A 21,841-nucleotide genomic window follows, 5' to 3' on the forward strand; every position below is an offset into this window, starting at 1 on the left:
ATCAATAATCCCCTTAAATCCCCCCATAAACTATTCTAGGTATTGGAAGACAATACTTGTGGCTGGGTGAAGTGGCTCAGACCTGGAAGGCCAAGGTGGGCAAACAGCTTGAGCCCAGGACTTTGAGACCAGCCTGGGCAACATGGCGAAACTCTGTCCCTACAAAAAATACAAAAAATTAGGTGGGTGTGGTAGCACACACCTGTAGTCCCAGCTACTCAGGAGGCTGAGGTGGGAGGATTGCTTGAGCCCAGGAGGTAGAGGCTGCAGTGAGTGAGCCTGAGGAACAGAGTGAGACCTTGTCAAAAAAAAAAAAAAAAAGACAATACTTGTTCCAAAGAGAGTAATGCCAATTCTCTGGGTTTTAATATAGTATATTAAAAAATAATATAAATTTAAAAATAATTTTAAATGTGTTTATTTAAAAATGAGTACTTTAAAAATTTATAGTAAGTATAAACCACTTTTCCCTGAAGATTATTTTACTCTAGTTCTCATAATTATGAACTGTAGTGCTGTAAATGTCAGTAGGATAAAACCAAGATTGGTAAAGCCAATCTGTTCCCTGCAAAGGCTTCTATATTGTTCATACCATTATTTAACATTATTCACCAGACAGAAAAATAGGCACTCCAAAACACAAAATGGAATAAAATTTCTTTCAAACTTTTAAGTTCTTCCCATTATCTTTTCAATGAGGGCTTTGCATTTATGTCTTGTACAAATTTTGAAGTCTCCCATTTGCTCATTATCTGAACTCTCCACTGACTGATCTTTCTAGTCATTCTACAAGGCAAGAATACAATTCAATAAATGTGTAAGGTTTAAGGAAAATAAAAGAGGAGGTTAATGGCCACTTATAAGGTTCATTTACCATAGTATTAAAGGGCAAATGGAATATTATTCATATATATAAGCACTGTTTTCACTTATATGGAAACCATTTATTTATTGATTTATCAACTTTCCAGTTATAGAAAAAATTATCTCAACTCCCACAATTGTTAAAATATAGAACAAAATCTCTAAGGGCCTCAGAGAGCTTCGGGTTTCATTGTATAGTCCTAACACCTGGGTCTTCAAACCTCATCACAGGTAGGGGACCTCAAACTTCATGATGCTGTTTTTGAGACACCAAGAAACTAGAAGCCAACTAGAAACAATTTTAGTAGTCAAAAAATTCCTCTCAATAATGAAATTCTATTTTACGTTGGAAACATGCAACATAAAAACAGGTTAAGGGTATACATTTAACAACAAAAAAAACAGGGTAGACATAAGAGGCTATTTCTGATTTTTTTCTGAAAATTGGAAGGGAAAACAAAATCAAAATTTTTATGTATTTATGTATTTATTTATTTATTTGAGACAGAGTCTCACTCTGTCGCCCAGGCTGGAGTGCAGCGGTGTAATCTCAGCTCACCACAACCTCCGCCTCCCAGGTTCAAACGATTCTCCTGCCTCAGCCTCCTGAGTAGCTGGGATTACAGGTGCGTGCCACCACGCCCGGCTAATGTTTGTATTTTTAGTAGAGACGGGGTTTCACCATGTTGGTCAGGCTGGTTTCAAACTCCTGGACCTTGTGATCCGCCTGCCTTGGCCTCCCAAAGTGCTGGGATTACAGGCATGAGCCACCGAGCCCAGCCTATTTTTATTTTTTTTTTTTAAATTCTACCAGGTAGAAGTAAAGTCTGAGCACCATTGTCTTCTCATTTGTTAATTTTAGAGACCACTCCCCCGATCCCAGGCCGCTATCCAGTGTTCAACTCCTGCTGCTGTCTCCACTTCCACCCTTCTCACCCACTTCCTCTATTGCCCCATATCAGCTGTGCCAAGTGGCTCAACATCGTTTTGAAAGAAGTGGAAACTGAATTGTCAATCAAGTGGTAATGAAGAGATTAACCAATAAAGGCTTGAGGACTATTTTCAAGGATATCTGCAAGTCTGAAAACCCTGTCAAAACAACTAATGTAACTTTAAAGGAAAAAAGAAATAATATACTGATAGAGAGTAAGCATATAGAAGTTCCCATTTCTTTACCTGCTCACTATTCTTCAGAGAAAGGATGAAGCTGTGGCTCAGGGTTTCCAGGTGGGCAAGTGATTTCTCCAGATGATTCAAAGCATCTGCATAGGTAACTTTAGAATCCTTAGCTTCTTGAGTTTCATCTTCTGAGTTTCTTTTCCTTGGCTTCTCAATAAAATGTTTGACTGTCTTAATAGCCTTTCTAGTCATCTCTTTACGGGCTTCCACAGACAGCTTAAAAAAAGAATTAAATAATTGTGAGACAAAAGAACCCTGCATTATTACATCTTGCATATTCAACAAATGTTAATGAGTTAAAACAATACTGAAATTTTTGTATATATGATTTTAACCAATAAATAGCACTTGTTATACTAGTTTTTCTTCTGTGAAGAAAACAAAAAGTGAGGTGCCATTTGCATTATCAAACTAGTAATTAAGATTTTTAAAAATGTTAATATCCAAAGCAGGTAAAGTGATGAAACTAGTATTCACACTGACTGCTGGTTACAGTGCAAAAATGAGGAGCCATTTCTACAACCACATTCCCAGTTCTGATCACTTATTAAAAGAAAAAGATTCAAAAGAAGAAAATAAATACAGGCATAAAGATTTTAACTGGAATAAGACTATTAACATAACCTCAAAAGTAATCTAATTGATAGAAGAAATGATAACTAGCTTATAATAAATAACGGGCTGGAAAGTTATGTAGTCATTAAAATTAGAATTATAAAAACATTATCCAAACATTTTGGAATATGTTTGTCATAGAACGTTAAATCTTAGAAATCAGAATATAAAACTTTCTAGATAATGTTTACATTAAACTTCAAACTATATCTGCATATACAATATATATGTATTTTATATATTTTCTATTTTACATATATATACACACACACACACACACACACATACAGGTTGAGTACTCCTTATCTGAAATGTTTGGAACCAGAAGTATTTCAGATTTCAGATTTTTTTTTTTTTTATTTTGGAATACTTGCTAATTTAGCATCCCTAATTCAAAAGGCTGAAATCCAAAATGCTCCAATGAGCATTTCCTTTGAGCATCATGTTGGCACTCAAAAAGTTTCAGATATTGGAGCATTTCAGATTCCTAGATTCAGGAAATTCAACGTGTACATGCATATAAAGTATATGTATGTATAAAAATATATTAAATATGTATTCAGACATATGCATATATATATTATTAAGGTGTTAGGATTATGAGCTATTTTTTTTTCTTTCCTTCTTTCCAAAGTTTCTATACCATTGTTTTCACCCATTTATTCAGTGACATGCATCAGACTCCTGTATACTGTGTTAGATATATGGGAGTTATATGTTTCTAATTAATAAAATACTAAGCTCATTTATCCTCAAGAATGTGCAGGAGTTATATTTTTCTAATATTAAAATATTAAGCTCTGACCCTCAAAAATACAAAACTAAGTCTAAACTTTGTGCTTTGTTGATGGAAGAAGCAGACGCCTCTGAGATACCCTGGCGCCTCCTCAGGCCTCACTGATTTGTGCTGCTTTGGATCCTGGACTGTAGTCTTCTGTCAGCTACTCAAGTACATTTTTACTATATCCTCAAAAGGATGTGTTGATTTTTTTGTTTTAATAAAAGAGATAAAGACTCCTATGACAGAATCTCATTTTTTTTTTTTTTATTTCCTAAAAGCAGTCATTGTAAATGTCTGGTCATTCTAAAGAGTAGGACTAGGCTGAAATACATGGCATGAGTGACCACAACAGGAGGTAAGCTGCCCCCAGACCCTTCCTTTCCTACTAGCTCCCTCCAAGTTACTCAACAGAGTTATGACTTTAAAATGCTGACAGGGGACATTTTCCTAATCCTATGCAAATATTGATAAAAGGGATCTTTAGGAAAGTACTATTTCCAATGAAATTGGAAATGCATTGCAAATGCAGCTTTCAAACAAGTTCTGTAGTCCCTACTTCTTACCAAATTTCTGGTTCTAAGCCATTAAAAAAATCAGAGCCCACCATTGACTGACAAGTATTAATTATGTTAATGTGTTATCCCACAAATAAACTGTGAACTCCTCCCTGTGATTTAGAAATACAAAATACTAGATCTGTGTTTTGTTCAACAAATCACCCCTCCCTTCATACATGTAGACCAAGAGACTGAGCTCCAGGAGGCTCAGTGGTATGTTAGGGGTCATTGTGTGAATGAGAAGAGTAAAAACTAGAATCCAGATCACTTGTACCAAGTTGGTGCTCCCTGTCACCTTGCATCACACAGCGTCCACTCAACGATTTCTGCATCCTCATAGGCTCTGAGTTTATTAGAGAGTGCATATGCTGGTTGAATGCTGAATGACAAAATCAAGGCCGAATAAGAGTTAAAATTTATAGTAGAGCAAATCTTTTTTTATATTCATATTTGTTTCTCCAAGAAATCTACATTTCAGAAATTACTTGGCTATATCAGCTAGCCAAATGTATACACTCTTCCTAGACTACTGTGTGATATGGAAGAGTTTCAGAAACAGACTGGCTATAGAATAGGGACAGGCAGCTAATTCACACATGTAGGAAGTAGGGTCCTGGATGAAACGATGGGTCCCTATCCCCTTAAAGAGGTCCAGATGAGATCTCTGTTGTCCAAGTCTTGACTAGCCTTTGTCAACCAACCCTGGAATGAACATATGGTAAGCAGGAAGAACAATACATTCAGAAAACGTGTGTTTAGTATTTACTACTGGTATGACTTTAGGAAACTTGACAAAGTGCTTGAAGCCTTAGTTTCCTTATCTACAAAATGAAAAAAAAGACCCCTGCTGCACAATTTTAAGAACTTAAGACAATTTATAAAACAGTCAGCACAGTGCCTTGCCCATAGTAAGTACTCAGTAAACAGATGCTGACATTTAATTTGACCAATGGATAAAATACATACGCCATCCTCCCCACTGTTAGTTTGTCATCTTCCTAATAAATCTGTCATAAAATTCCCTTTTAGAAAAACCTTTTTTTAAATAAGTTCCCCAAATTTCTTAGCACGGAATTCAAGAACTTTCACAAACTGGTCCCTAGCTAAGCCTCTGGCTTCATGGTATAACTGTAACCCGAACCCAAAGCTACAGCCACACTGACTCTTTGTCATTACCTGGTGCTCTTACTTGCCGTCTTGTCTCAATAAAATGTTCCTTTCCCTCTTTTTCGCAAGGCAAATTTCTAGTTATGTTTCATTACCGAGACATCCAGGGTCAACCTAGCCTCTACAAGCATTCCACTGGCAAGTCCTCTGCTCCAACATCCAAGTGTATAACCCACCTACTTTGTATGTATCAACTGTCTCCTCAGCATTACTGAGTCTAGCCCTCACACGGAAGTCTATGCTTTCAGAAAACCTGTCGTAGGTTATGAGAGACAGGTGCAACTTTTTCAAGAGTTTAAATTGTTTGACTTCATCACTACAGTGTCATTAGAAAATTTTCTTTTTCTATTTAAAATAATCCTTCAAGAGAACTAAACATTTCAAAATAACTATATAACCTGACACTGAGCAAGGCAGAGTGCAAATAAATGCAATCCTAAGTTAATTTTCCTGAGCTAGCTAGAACCTCTAAGAAGCAGAATGATATTATGATTAAAAATATGTAAGGTGTTTTATTTGACTAGGCGTTTTACTTAATTCAAGCTTTTTATTACTATACTTTGTAAAAACAGGTTCATTGCTGAAAGACTCCAGGGTATGATTAAAAAATATATGTTTCACACTGAATTTACATCTAGTAGATTTATTTTCTTTAAACTGTTCTATAATGGAAGGAACAGAAGTAAAAGAAAGAAATGATTGGAAAAAAATGTACCAGAGTAAAAAAATGGCAATTTCTTTATTGTATCTAGTGGCCCCACGGTACCATTATTCTTAACACTCTTTTCTCAAGCCCACAGCATTAACATGTCATTCATGTATATCATTACTATAATATCCAACCAAGATTATACTTTTAACTGTTCCCTGCAGCAATTGTAATTGCTATGAAAAATAATAATGGATTTTGTGAAATAAAGATAAGTGGCTAAACTGTTTCATCACTTAATAAATAGGTACTAAACATCTACTTTCCAAGACCTATAAAAAATGAGATAAAAACATGAAGCAGGCTTACAAAGAAACCACATATATAATGGAAGATAATATAGTGAGAAGAGGGCGGAGGGACTGAGGAATCGTTGATGGCATCAGCAAATCTTATTGGTCAAGCTTCAAAATATATCTGGGCTCTAACCACTTCCTACCGCCTTCACTGCCACCAGTCAGTTCCCAGGCACCATCATCTCTCATAAAGAGCACTGCAACGGTTCTACCTTGTCTCCCAGTGTGCAAACACAAGCATTCCATCTCTTCCACTGCATTTGTCAATTCCCTTGTAATTAGGATGAGCTGTGTTCCAGCCAATGAAATCTGAGCAGAAGTGACATATACCATTTCTGAGCTGGGCAATTAAAAACCCACATGGATCATTATCCAGTTTCCAGTTTCCTTTTTTTTTTTTTTTTTTGAGATGGAGTCTAGCTCATTGCCCAGGCTGGAGTGCAGTGGTGCGATCTCGACTCACTGCAAGCTCCACCTCCCAGGTTCACACCATTCTGCTGCCTCAGCCTCCCGAGTAGCTGGGACTACAGGTGCCCGCCACCACGCCCGGCTAATTTTTTGTATTTTTAGTAGAGACAGGGTTTCACCATGCTAGCCAGGATGGTCTCGATCTCCTGATCTCGTGATCTGCCCGTCTCGTCTCCCAAAGAGCTGGGATTACAGGCGTGAGACACCGTGCTCAGCCCAGTTTCCCTTTTTTAGCCATAACAATTGAGGAGAACGTGGGGCCCAGATGGTGCCAATACAAAATGACGGGGCTTCCATCAGCCGGGATCCTTAAGTGACTTTGTGGTTGTGGCCCCTTTGTAGTCTTTTATTGGATTACGTGCATGAGGGACTATCTACCGAAAGCCACGACACACCTTAGCTTTTTCTGACATACATTAGGTACCAAGAGTAAGGCAATATGTGGCTTTGGTTTTTAGATATCAGGCATTGAAAAAAAAATAAAAAAGATTAGAAAAACACCATAATCTATGACATGCTATAAAAAATACTTAATAAAACTATTATCTGTGGTAGCTTGGGGAGCAGATCATACCCCTAATGAACTTGGGGATCTAAAGAGGCTGGGAAATGGAACACCAGAAACTTGTTGGATGTTATATGATGCTGTGAGTATTAAAAGAAGTACCATCCAGATCGGAAGCAGGAGAGAAACAGAATAAACAGCCCAGAAGTTCAGGGCCATGCTGGGTTAAAAAACAAAAACAAAAACAAAAACAAAAACCAACTTGCTAATTCTAGACCCCACGAGTAAGAGATAAGATGGAGAAATCCTTATACAACAAATGCCAAGTAAAACCTTTAGAAGATTAAAATGCTTCAGGGAAGAGATAAACCAAGGGCGTGACACTCCGTAAATTCTTTCAATTGGACAAAATGACTCAGGGCAGACATCCAATTAATGATGTCGTTCTTAAACAGAAACCTGAGAGCTTTAAGCTAGCCCCCTTTAAGTGGAGAGAGAATGTATGGGGGTGATACATCAAAGATATATAGAACAGTATTTCAAAACAAACAAAAAGACCCTGTAGATGTGGCTATGGGCACATGACACTAAGAGAAATCAAGTAAGAAGCCTATTAAATTTCTGAGATAGGGATGCTGCCCAAGAAACCACAAACCTGGGCTGAAAATGCCTGTAGTCACAGGCATTTAAAACTTAACACTTGCGCCTTCAACCGTGAGGATACAGACCTCCAACATCCACTCCTCCTGTGGCCCAGGAAGGAAGTGGAGAGGTCTTCCCTGGAGGGAAGAAACTGGGTCATGGAGAACAAAGGACAACAAGGTTGCTCCTAGAAAGCAGAATTAAGGCCCCTTACCTACTCCACAGTAGGGAAACACTCATAATGTCTGTATAGCAGATTTTTAAAGCTGCCTCACAGTAGTGTCTGCCAAGTATCTCTTATTGACTCCCTTTCCAAGTGAGTGCTTAATGCAATTATCTTGTTGCTGTTTCACCACGTAAGTTGGTGTCGAGATGGGTGCGGGGGAAGCAGGGCAGAGGATTTGTCCCATTGGTTCATAGTCTGGATCACAACTGGACCTGATGCGCAGCCTACTGTGAATTATGCCGACTTTGGGCTCCCTGGAGTGACTAGGACCCTGGGTGGTTTCCTCCAGTGGAGAAGCAGAGTGCGTTCTGTGGTGGAAAGAAGGCTTGGTGAATAAAAGGGTGGGCGGTAGCAGACAGTGGTTCCTATCACACATCTCATCTGCTTCTCTACGCTTCTCAACCCCCTTGTAGTAAGACAGGGTTGTAGGGCTAGGTGGGCCCATGAAAAGTGTGAGAAGTGTCATGTATAACTCTGGCTAAGGCAATCACATCCGATTTTCCAGTCCCACTCCTTCTCCTGACAAGGTACTTGAGGAGACCCCAAGTGGGTATGGACCCTGAGGGAGGCGTCTGTTGTGCTAGGCTACTGTGACTCTGGGGTTGCTTTGTGACGCCAGCACTACCCAGCGGCCCGGTGGTATCTTAAAAACACACATCTGCTCCAGTCATGCCTCTGCTCACATCCGTCTAATGGCTTCCCAACTCACTAAGAATAAAAGCCAGTCTTTCATACCCTATCAGGCCCCATGTGATCTTCCCCTCACCCTGCCTCTCTCATCCTGTCCCTTCCCTGCCTTCACACTCTCAGGCCACTTAAATCACCCTGGCACCCTTGCAGCCCCCACAGAGTCTTCACAATTGTCAGTCTCTACTTGGAATATTCTCCCAGGCACTCTCATGACTCAACCTACTTCTCTTGGGACTTGACAAAAATGTCACCTTATCAGAGCGGCCTTCCCTGACCACTGCATGAAACCTGGCACTCTCTCCACCTCTTTCTCCTGGCCCTGTAGTATTTTTCCTCCTAATTGACACACTGGGCTTCTATTGCTTATTGCTTGTCACTGCTACATTCACAAAGACCAGAATTGTGGCTCATATATAACAAATGCCTCTCTGTTGAATGGAAGGATGGATGGATGGATGGATGGATGGATGGATGGATGGATGACAGTGTTTAAAAAGAGAATACTAGGCCGGGCGCGGTGGCTCAAGCCTGTAATCCCAGCACTTTGGGAGGCCGAGACGGGCGGATCACGAGGTCAGGAGATCGAGACCATCCTGGCTAACATGGTGAAACCCCGTCTCTACTAAAAAAAAAAAATACAAAAAACTAGCTGGGCGCAGTGGCGGGCGCCTGTAGTCCCAGCTACTTGGGAGGCTGAGGCAGGAGAATGGCGTGAACCCGGGAGGCGGAGCTTGCAGTGAGCTGAGATCCGGCCACTGCACTCCAGCCTGGGTGGCAGAGCAAGACTCCGTCTCAAAAAAAAAAAGAGAATACTAAAAGTGCACTTGAGGAAGCCCGTAAGCAGGAGGGCTCATGATATATCTCTAACCACTAGAGCACTTTAGTTTAGACATGGTATGGCATAAAGGGCTGGACAGTAAATATGTTAGGCTTTGCAGGCCACATAGAGTCAAAACCACATGATTATCTCAACAGACGCAGAAAAGGCTTTAGACAAAATTCAACAGTCCTTCATGCTAAAAACTCTCAATAAACTAGGTACTGATGGAACGTATCTCAAAGTAATAAGAGCTATTTATGACAAACCCACAGCCAATATCATACTGAATGGGCAAAAACTGGAAGCATTCCCTTTGAAAACTGGCACAAGACAAGGATGCCGTCTCTCACCACTCCTATTCAATATAGTGTTGGAAGTTCTGGCCAGGGCAATTAGGCAAGAGAAAGAAATAAAGGGTATTGAATTTGGATAAGAGGAAGTGAAATTGTCTCTGTTTGCAGATGATATGATTGTGTATTTAGCAAACCCAATTGTCTCAGCCCAAAATCTCCTTAAGCTGATAAGCAACTTCAGCAAAGTCTCAGGATACAAAATCAATGTGCAAAAATCACAAGCATTCCTATACACCAATACCAAACAGAGAGCCAAATCATGAGTGAACTCCCATTCACAATTGCTACAAAGAGAATAAAATACCTAGGAATACAACTTACAAGAGATGTGAAGGGCCTCTTCAAGGAGAACCACAAACCACTGCTCAAGGAAATAAGAGACGACACAAACAAATGGAAGAACATTCCATGCTCATGGATAGGAAGAATCAACATTGTGAAAATGGCCATCCTGCGGCCCAAAGTAATTTACAGTTTCATTGATGTCCCCATCAAGCTACCATTGACTTACTTCACAGAACTGGAAAAAAAGTACTTTAAATTTCATATGGAACCAAAAAAGAGCCCACATTGCCAAATCAATCCTAAGCAAAGCAAACAAAGCTGGAGGCATCATGCTACCTGACTTCAAACTAAACTACAAGGCTACAGTAACCAAAACAGCATGGTATTGGTACCAAAACAGAGATATAGACCAATGGAACAAAACAGAGGCCTCAGAAATAACACCACACATCTACAACCATCTGATCTTTGACAAATCTGACAGAAACAAGCAATGGGGGAAGGATTCCCTATTTAATAAAGGATGTTGGGAAAACTGGCTAGCCATATGTAGAAAGCTGAAACTGGATCCCTTCCTTATACCTTATACAAAAATGAACTCAAGATGGATTAAAGACTTAAAGTTTAAGACCTAAAACCATAAAAACCCTAGAAGAAAACCTAGGCAATACCATTCAGGACATAGGCATGGGCAAAGATTTAATGACTAAAATATCAAAAGCAATGGCAACAAAAGCTGAAATAGACAAATGGGATCTAATTAAACTAAAGAGCTCCTGAACAGCAAAAGAAACTATCATCAGAGTGAAGAGGCAAGCTACAGAATGGGAGAAAATTTTTGCTATCTATCCATCTGACAAAGGGCTAATATCCAGAATCTACAAAAAACTTAAACAAATTTACAAGAAAAAAACAACCTCATCAAAAAGTGGACAAAGGATATGAACAGACACATCTCAAAAGAAGACGTTTATGCATCCAACAAGCATATGAAAAAAAGCTCATCATCACTGTTCATTAGAGAAATGCAAATCAAAACCACAATGAGATACCATCTCATGCCAGTTAGAATGGCAGTCATTAAAACGTCAGGAAACAACGGATACTGGGGAGGATGTGGAGAAATAGGAATGCTTTTACACTGTTGGTGGGAGTGTAAATTAGTTCAACCATTGTGGGAGACAGTGTGGCGATTCCTCAAGGATCTAGAACTAGAAATATCATTTGACCCAGCAATCCCATTATTGAATATATACCCAAAGGATTATAAATCATGCTACTATAAAGACACATGCATACGTATGTTTATTGAAGCACTGTTCACAATAGCAGAGACCTGGAACCAACCCAAATGCCCATCAGTTATAAACTGGATAAAGAAAATGTGGCACATATATACCATGGAATACTATGCAGCCATAAAAAAGGATGAGTAATGTCCTTTGCAGGGACATGGATGAAGCTGAAAAACATCATTCTCAGCAAAGTAACACAAGAACAGAAAACCAAACACCGCATGTTCTCACTCATAAGTGGGAGTTGAACAATGAGAACACAAGGACACACAGAGGGGAACATCACACACTGGGCCTGTTGGGGGGTGGGGAGCTAGCGGAGGGATAGCATTAGGGGAAACAGCTAATGTAGATGACGGGTTGATGGGTGCAGCAAACCACCATGGCACGTGTATACCTATGAAACAAACCTGCACGTTCTGCACATGTACCTGAGAACTTAAAGTATAATAATAAAAAAGAGACAAACAAACAAAAGTCCATAGAGTGGAAGCAAATGTATTAAGAAAGTAAAAGAATAAAGAATGGCTACTCCATAGCCCCTTGAGGCTGCTGGTTGCCCATTTTAATGGTTATTTCTTGATGATATGCTAAATTAGGGGTGTATTATTCACGTCTCCCCTTTTTAGACTATATAGGGTAATCTCCTGACATCACCATGGCATTTGTAAACTGTCATGACACTGGTGGGCATGTAGCAGTCAGAATGACCAGAGCTCACTCTCGTCACCATCTTGGTTTTGGTAGCTTTTAGCTGGTTTCTTTACTGCAAGCTGTTTTATCAGCAAGGTCTTTATGACGTGTATCTTGTGCCGACCTCCCATCTCATCCTGTGACTTAGAATGCCTTAACCCCCTGGGAATGCAGCCCAGTAGGTTTCAGCCGTATTTCACCCAGCTCCTATTTAAGATGGAGTTGCTCCGGTTCAAACGTCTCTGACATAAGTAACGATCTATCAGAGAATGAGGAAGACTGAAGCAGAAATGACAACATGAGGAAGGGCCCTGCATGCTGAGCTGATGATCGTATCATCACATCACACCTTGGGAAGCATAAAAGGATCTTTAGCAGGGGAGCAACATAATCAGCACCAGAGGTTTTAGCTAATGGCTTGATTCGTAATTCACCAAGATGACCTACATCATCTGTACATACTTCACGGCTGTGAAATCTTGCTAAGCAGACTTGTTTTGTTTTAAAAATGAACATAGCGCCGGGCACAGTAGCTCACACCTATAATCCCAACACTTTGGGAGGCCGAGGCAGGTGGATCACCTGAGGTCGGGAGTTCGAGACCAGCCTGAGCAACATGGAGAAACCCGGTTTCTACTAAAAATACAAAATTAGCTGGGCCTGGTGGCACATGCCTGTAATCCCAGCTACTCAGGAAGCTGAGGCAGGAGAATGGCTTGAACCTGGGAGCCGGAGGTTGCGGTGAGCCAAGACCGCACCACTGAACTCCATCCTGGGCAACAACAGCGAAATTCTGTCTCAAAAAAAAAAAAAAAAAGAAGAAGAAGAAGAAGAAAAAAGAACACAGCATGACTTTGAACATAAGGATGTTATTTAGAAAATGGCAGGTGACTTAAGAAAAACCCAGGTGCTACCTACAGAGTGAGGTGAAAAAAAAAATCAGGGTTTACAAACAGTTTATTATTTAACTAATAAAAAAAATACACAGATGTCCTCTTTTTATAGGTTTCCATTTACAAACTCACCCTATTTTTCATCCATCTCCCCCTCCTCCTTTTCATGTTCAAACACTTTCATACTCGATATGTGCTAGGCCTGGCCTTGGCACAGAGGATACAAAGGTAAATTAAGACAGAATCACTATCCTGGAAAGAATATACATCCTAATGGAAAAGTCAACACAGAAATAAAAATTTATAAAATGTGACAGAAATATAAATTAAGTATGTGGGTACATCAAGAAAAAAATTATTTTAGAAAGGCAAGAAAGTCTTTAAAAAGGAGGTGACACCTGAAGCAGGACTTGAAGCATCAGTAAGAGTTCATGTGGAAGAAGAAGGGGAGAGTGGATTGCTGGCAAAGAGGATAGAACAAGGAATTAATTAAATAAAGATTTTTATAAAAGAAGAATGTTCTATGGCTGTAACTATCAACCTTTTACTGTGCTCCAAAAAACCTACAGGATATAATATATCCTCACCAAAAACAGTAGTTCACGACTTCAAGATGTCTCATGGGGTAGAGGAGCGGGTGCATAGCAGCAGCTGCAGTATATTAGGGAAAGGAGGGGGAATCAATTCTGAAAAAGATTAAACTATCCCAGGAATTCAATCCCCAAAGCTAGACATTGTTCCTCCTCCAGTCTCACTCCCAAGCTGTACTTGGAAAAGCTCTTGGTGGTGCAAATGTGCGTATGTGTGTGCTTAGGCAAGGGATTGTCCATCAGGAGAAGAGATGCAAAGGGCGCTGGGGCCACCGGGGGTGCCATGCTGGGAAACTTACACATTATCCTTGGGCCAGTGGTCTCCAAACTGGGGTATGTGTGCCACTGGCACAAAAAGCCTTCCAACAGGGACACAGACTCAGACAGTTTAAAGGGAATCCGTCTCTAAATTAATTTCCACCTTCTCTAAGTATTCTTTCCTAAAACCGATCAAGGTGTGAAGCCTGTGCTCTTTCCCAACTCCCCTTTCACAACAGCCTTCAACTAACATAAGAAAGGCATGTCTGACACTCTTCCTGAGTCTGACTCTGATACGTTGTCCTGATTTCTAAAAAACTCCAGAACACCAAAGGGACAATTCAGAATGCTAGTGTATAACAGACTCCAGTGGAGACCACCTTTGCAAAAATTTCAACAGTGGGAAAATTATGGCAGTGGGGGAGATCTAATTTAGCCAACCCCCATCTTGCCCTTAGCCTTCAAGCACTCAGACATTTAGTTTATAGTTTAAATGATAACAGCCCTTGCCCCAAAACTCATCTGCCTTTGTAAAGTGAATGACAGACGACCAGGCTAAGAGGACAGAGAAAGCTGAATTCTGCTAAGATGTAGACATAAGCAATTGCCAGCCATTATTACATTCTGGGGATCACAAGATATGCAACTTCTCCAATTACTCCTGCAGATAACATCACTATTGTAGACGGGCCTTCTGAGATATCTATTCATATGTTTTGCATGTCTGAGATCCATGGCTCCACCTGGACCCACCAAGAAGCAATTCGGCACCCAGGAGGCTCACTTCCCACAACCCTATGATTGTACCCCAATCAATCAACAGCAAGCACCCATTTCCTAGCCACCCGCACCCCTTTCCCCAAACTGCCTTTTAAAAAACCTTAACCTAGAAGGCTTCAAGTGATTTAAGTGATAACTCCATTTCCAGCATGGCACGGCCAGCCTTAAGTCAATTAAACTCTTCCTTTACTGCAAAGCTGGGGTCTCTGTGCAGTGGCAGACAGAACCCATTACACAGTGACTGGATAATAAACTTCTTCTTGCATGTCACAAGGTCCCCAGTGCTTTGCTTTTTTTTCTAAGTTACTTTTTAAAAAAAATTTCAGTAGTTTTGGGAGAAAACGTGGTGTTTGCATGGAAAAGTTCTTTAGTGGTGATTTCTGATATTTTGGTGTACCCATCACAGGAGCAGTGTATACTATACCCGATGTGCAGGATTTTATCTCTCATTCCCTTCCAACCCTTCCCCACCAAGTCCCCAAAGTCTAATATATCATTCTCATGTCTCTGAGTCCTCATAGCTTAGCTCCCTCTTATAAGTGAGAATATAAGATGTTTGGTTTTCCACTCCTGAGTTACTTAGAGCAATGGTCTCCAACTCCATCCAGGTTGCTGCGAATGTCATTATTTCATTTCTTTTTATGGCTGAGTAGTGTCCCATGGTGTGTGTGTGTGTGTGTGTGTGTGTGTGCGCCTGCACGTTATCTCACATGTTCTTTATTCACTTGTTGGCTGATGGGCATTTTAGGCTGGTTCTGTATTTTTGCAATTGCGAATTGTGCTGCTATAAATATGTGTGTGCAAGTGCTTTTTTCATATAATGACTTCTTTTCTTCTGGGTTAAATACCCACTAGTGGGTTGCTGGATCAAATGATGGTTCTACTTTTAGTTCTTTAAGGAATCTCCAACACTGTTTTGCATAGTGGTTGTACTAATTTACATTCCCACCAGCAGTGTAAAGATGTTCCCTTTTCATCATATCCACACCAACATGTACTATTTTTTGATTTTTAAATTATGGCCATTCTTGCAGGAGTAAGGTGGTATCTCATTGTAGTTTTGATTTGCATTTCCTTGATAATTAGTGATGTTGAACATTTTTTCCTGTTTTTTGGCCATTTGTCTATCTCCTTTTGAGAAGTATCTACTCATGTCCCTCGCTTACTTTTTGATGGGATTGTTTGCTTGTTTCTTGCTGATTTGTTTGAGTTCCTTGTAGATTCTGGATTAGTCCTTTATCAGATACTTAGTTTGTGAATATTTTCTCCCACTTTGTAGGTTGTCGAGTAGCTGATCGTTTCTTTTGCAGTGTAGACACTTTTTCGTTTAATTAGGTACCATCTATTTTTGTTTTTGTTACATTTGCTTTTGGGTTCTTGGTCATAAACACTTTGCCTAAGCCAATGTCGAGAAAAGTTTTTCCAATGTTATCCTCTAGAATTTTTATGATTCAGGTCTTAGATTTAAGTCCTTGAACCAGCTTGAGTTAATTTTTGTATCAGGTTAGAGATGAGGATTCAGCTTCATTCTTCTACAGGTGGCTTTCCAATTAAGTATCCCAGCACCATTTGCTGAATAGAGTGACCTTTCCCCACTTTGTTTTTGTTTGCTCTGTCAAAGATCAGTTGGCTGTAAGTATTTGGCTTTATTTCGGGGTTCTCTATTCTGCTCCATTGGTCTATATGCATATTTTCATACCAGTACCATGCTGTTTTGGTAACTATTAATATAGCCTTATAGTATAGTTTGAAGTTGGGTAATGTGATGCCTCCAGATTTGTTCTTTTTGTTTAGTCTTGCTTTGGCTACGAAGACTCTTTTTGGGTTCCATATGATTTTTAGGATTGTTTTTTCTAGTTCTGTCAAGAATGATGATGGTATTTTGGTGGGAATTGCATTAAATTTGTAGACTGCTTTTGGCAATGCAGTCATTTTCACAATATTGATTCTATCCATCCTTGAGCATGGGATGTATTTCCATTTGTTTCTGTCATTTATGATTTCTTTCAGCTGTGTTTTGTAGTTTTCTATGCAGAAATCATTCACCTCCTTGCTTATATTCCTAAGTATTTTATTATTATTATTATTATTGCAGTTGTTGTAAAAAAGGTTGAGTTCTTATTTGATTCTCAGCTTGGTCATTGTTGTTGCATAGCAGTGCCATGGATTTGTGTATACTGAGACTTTACTGAATTAATTTATGAGACTTAGAAGCTTTATGGATGAGTTGTTAGGGTTTTCTAGGTATACAATCATATCACTTGGTGAACAGTGGCTGTTTGATACCTCTTTACCAATCTGGACGCTCTTTCTTTTTTTCTCTTGTCTGACTGCTCTGGCTAGGACTTCTAGCATGATGCTGAATAGCATCAACATTATGGCGAAAGTGGGCATCCTTATCTTATTCCAGTTCTTGGAGAAAATGCTTTCAATATTTCCCTGTTCAGTATAACGCTGGCTGTGGGTCTGTCTGAGATGGCTTTTACTATCTTGAGGTATGTCCCTTATATGCCAATTTTGCTGAGGGTCTTAATCATAAAGGGATGCTGGATTTTGTCAAATACTTTTTCTGCATCTATTGAGGTGACCATATGATTTTTGTTTTTAATTCTGTTTATGTGATATATCACATTTATTTACTTGCACATGTTAATTCACCCCTGCATCCCTGGTATAAAACCCACTTCATTATGCAATATTCATATGCTGTTGGATTTGGTTATTCTGTTGAGGATTTTTGCATCTATGATCATCAGGGATATTGGTCCCATAGCTTTCCTTTTTTGTTACATCTTTCCTGGTTTTGGTATTAGGTGATACCGGCTTCCCAGAATGATTTAGGAAGGATTTCCTCTTTATCTTCTGGAATAGTTTCAGCAAGATTGGTACCAACTCTTCTTTGAATGCCTGATAAAATGCAGCTGTGAATCCATTTGGTCTTGGACTTCTTTGGTTGGCAGTTTTAAAAATTACTGTTTCAGTCTTGCTACTTGTTATTTGTCTGTTCAGAGTTTCTATTTCTTCCTGATTTAATCTAGGACATTTCCAGGAATTTATCCACCTCCTCGGGGTTTTCTAGTTTGCGTGTGAAAAGGTGTTCATAGTAGCTCTGAATGATCTTTTGTGTTTCTGTGGTATCAGCTGTAATATCCCCCATTTAATTTCTTTTCTTTTCTTTTTTTTTTGAGTCTCTCTCTGTCGCTCAAGCTGGAGTGCAGTGGCACAATCCTGGTTCACTGTAACCTCTGCCTCCTGAGTTCAAGAGATTCTCCTGTCTCAGCCTCCCAAGTAGCTGGGATTACAAGAGCCTGCCACCACACCCAGCTAATTTTTGTAGTTTTAGTTGAGACGGGGTTTCACCATGTTGGCCTGGCTGGTCTCAAACTGCTGCCCTCAGGTGATCCACCCACCTCAGCCTCCCAAAGTGCTGGGATTACAGGCCCAATGCTGTGCTTTCAACACAATTTATGAAGGATCTAAATGAGGCGTCTGCTGATAAATTATTAAAAATTAATTTTTAACAAAAGTTTGCTATATGATTTTTGGTCTGTAACTTATAAGAAATTCAAATAATTAAGTGACTCTGCTATGGCAAAATTTCTCCATCCACTTACTTATGTGAACAAGGTTTTTAAGTTCTCATATCTATGCAAATATAAAATAGAATACTGACACTGAACTCAATCTAACAATAGTCATCCAAGAGCACATAAACCAATTAAAAACAATATTTAAATCTCTACCTCATTAAGATGTGCATTTTGAATTTTATTTTTATATTTAATAGCTATTTATCAAAAAATACATCAATGCTGCTCTGATCAAATATATGCTGCAATCATTGAAAAAATAACTGAATATAGAATTAAAAAAAAACCTTGAAACCCTAGAGTCACAAGAAATTTTTTAAATGTCACTTTCTATTTAATTATTTCTGATGCAGAGAAACATGACTTTTAAGCACAAAGACATTGAATTGCATTACAATAACATTATATGAAAGTAAGAACTACACAAACTCTCCGCACAAAATGACTCCACCCAAACCCCTGCACTAATACACTTGACCAAACTTTAGCAGGGCTTCTAGCAAGGCCATGCCCCTAGGATGACTCCATTCCCCCTTAAAATGCCAAGAAAGTTCAAAGCTGTGAGTAGAATGTTTTGTTCGTTCCAGCCAACACCTGGTGATAAGCCAATAGGCTTCTCAACGCCTCTTTACAGCAGTTACTTTAGAAAGTTTGCAATTATAATCTTTTCTCTGTCCCTTTGGGATGTAAACCTTCTACTACCTAGTGTGTTTCCTGAAGGACCTGGGATCAATCTCTTCGAAACATAAACACTCAAGGATCCAACTCTCTGTGGGAGGGTAAGGGCCTCACTTCCATGGGCGCCTTGTTCCAACTTGCACAACTACCTGCTGTCATAAAGATATGAGCAGTTTGTTTCTTCTCCAGATAAGTGCCAATTTGCAAACCCAGATGGTTCAGTTACATGGACCAAACCTCCCTTAACGCCCCTTGTGCCTTTCCTTTCACACACTCCAATGTTGAAAAAGTATCCTGCCTTTTTTGTTTTGGCAAAGTGGAGCTTGGTTTACGCTGGGCTCTCTTCCCTCTGCAGTAGTTAGTACTTAAGAAAATCTGTCTTTACTGCCTTTAAAAAGTATCTGGCTTTATTTCTCTTTGACAAAAGATGCAGAAACAGTTTGAGGAAAAGGAAAGATGTAACACAGCTGTAGATGTGTTCTTGTATGTTTTTAAGTGATAGCAGTAGACATCAAATCGTATATGTTATATACAAACAGAGCTATGTTACAGTTTTACTTTAAATGTGAACATTTAAAATGTGCTGGAAACTATGCCTTCCTTTGTAATCATTTAAAATTATAAAATTTTTAGATATCGGGCAGGGCGCGGTGGCTCACGCCTGTAATCCCTGCACTTTGGGAGGCCGAGGCGGGCGGATCACGAGGTCAGGAGATCGAGACCATCCTGGCTAACACGATGAAACCCCGTCTCTACTAAAATACAAAAAATTAGCCGGGCGCGGTGGCGGGCGCCTGTAGTGCCAGCTACTCGGGAGGCTGAGGCAGGAGAATGGCGCGAACCCGGGAGACGGAGCTTGCAGTAAGCCGAGACGGTGCCACTGCACTCCAGCCTGGGCGACAGAGTGAAGACTCCGCCTCAAAAAAAAAAATAAAAAATAAAAAAAATAAATAAATAAAATTTTTAGATATCAAGTGTGTGAGAGGTAATCAGGTTATTTTAAGTTAGCTACATGAGTAAGAGGTTCAAGTTCACAGCTTTGGAGGACTGTTTTCCTAAAGTGTGATTTTCAGACCACCCTGTATTGAAATTACCTAAGTGCAACCTCAAAAATGAAAATTCCCTGGCTCTTATCAGGCTTACTGACTCAATCTGTGGGTTTGGGAAAGACATCAGCATTGGTGGAAAGAAACCAGTATCTTGCATGAGCATTTCCTAGTTAATTCTAATAGCAAAGAAAGTGTGTGACCCACCATTGCAGCTCTGGAGCCTTTAAACTTCTGAGTGACCCAACCAACTGACCAATGGTGAGTTTAGGAGGTGGCTGGAGGTGGGTCCTGGGGCTTGAAACAAAGGGACAGTGAGGTGGTCACTGCAAGAGTCTGGACAGAGTGGATGGCGTTGAAGGAGACAGGCAGTTTCGGTTGTAAATGACATTATGTTAAAGGACTGAAAAACATTACTATGCTGTCTTATGCCAGCTCCTGGAGCAGGCACTCCTCTGATGTACGTCGTCAGCTGCCGGTCAGTTGACACAGTAGCTTTCAAACTTTTTTGTCCAAGACCAACAGTAAGAAATAATATTATGCATCAAAAGTCAATTATTATACATATATACACAGACATATCTGCACATATTGAAAGCAAACAAAAATGTCATGAAACGATATGACCCCCTACTAAGGGGAGATACGTTCTGATGTTTCCGATCCTAATCCACAGTCTGGTGTTCTGTTTTGCTGCGTGTCTTTAATGCTGACCACAATGTCCAAACTAACGAAAGGATACTAGTGAGTTATAACTCAGCGTTTTTAAAGCACCTGTAAATCTGCTCTGATGATAACAGGATGGCTTGCAGGAGCCAGCAAGCATTGGAGCTACAAAAGAGACATCAAATTATCTCAGCTATATTTAACTAACTTCATTAAAACAATAAATCACTTTATGTTTTGCTAATAGCCTAGCAGTTATCTCTCTGTGTGCTGACGCCAAATGCTGTGTGTGCTTTTACGGTGTGCACTCTCCTCACCAGGCCGTGAACCCTCGCTTAGTCATTCTTTTCTTCTCGGTGCTTAGTAGAGCATGTTAAGCACTGTTTATAAATTGTAACTATAGGAATATTATGAAACAGTATTTTAAATATTATGCAAATGAAAGTGAAAGTTAAGTTTTAAAATTTTTGCTTTACTAAAGCTAATAAAATATTCAAAGACAAAAATAACCATACCTATCTTGTCACATTCATTTATATACTTAACATAACATCATCATTATAATTATTCTTTTTTGCTTAATTATCAATTGCTCATATAATAAAAGTGAGGAATGCAGGGTAGAGGCCACGTTACTTCAAGCTTTACCCTTTGCCTAGTACAATAACCATAGAAATAGTATTACTCTTCAGCAAAGTGTAGATGGCCCTCTCTTTTTTGCTGCTCACTTTCAGCAATGGTATAAGCTAATACATTCCTAAGTTTTTCAATAGCTTGAAGGTCACCTTTATCTTCATGGAGAGGGGCATGAAAAATGTTAGAAATGAGATGAAATGTTTGCAATCAGTAATAAATACAACTATCTATTGTTATTGAGCACATACAGGCCTTAACAAAATTTGAAAGCATTCATTCACATTTTCCATTTAGAAATCTTTTATTACGTGCATGTATATGGTATATACCATAAATTGTTATTATTAAGATCATTGAAAGTAGGTCCACTGTATTTAGAGCAAAATCAAATGTTGATATGAAAATCTAGGTCTTATTCCAACACTTCAAACTACTCAGGATCATGTAAAACCAAGAGTCAGATCATCCAGGGCAATCTCATCCCTCTCACCAGAGTGACAGGTAATCCAGGCTGGTGCCAATTAGCACCTGCCATACCAGGGACCACAGGGTTGATTCA

The 21,841-nt window shown here is 39.5% G+C and overlaps 1 protein-coding gene across 3 annotated transcripts in view; it reads right to left on the reverse strand.

Moving 5' to 3' along the window:
* NBAS (NBAS subunit of NRZ tethering complex) overlaps nucleotides 1-21,841 on the reverse strand; it is a 405,988-nt gene that overhangs the window by 66,961 nt on the left and 317,186 nt on the right. For all 3 annotated transcript variants that reach the window (XM_021924592.2, XM_003908295.5, XM_017947297.3), the window contains one exon: nucleotides 2,041-2,259. In XM_021924592.2, coding sequence (XP_021780284.2) covers nucleotides 2,041-2,259 — 219 coding nt within the window. The remainder of the gene's footprint in view (nucleotides 1-2,040; nucleotides 2,260-21,841) is intronic.

This window comes from Papio anubis, chromosome 14 (genome assembly GCF_008728515.1).
Source record: "Papio anubis isolate 15944 chromosome 14, Panubis1.0, whole genome shotgun sequence".
In the NCBI taxonomy this organism is placed as follows: Eukaryota; Metazoa; Chordata; class Mammalia; order Primates; family Cercopithecidae; genus Papio; species Papio anubis.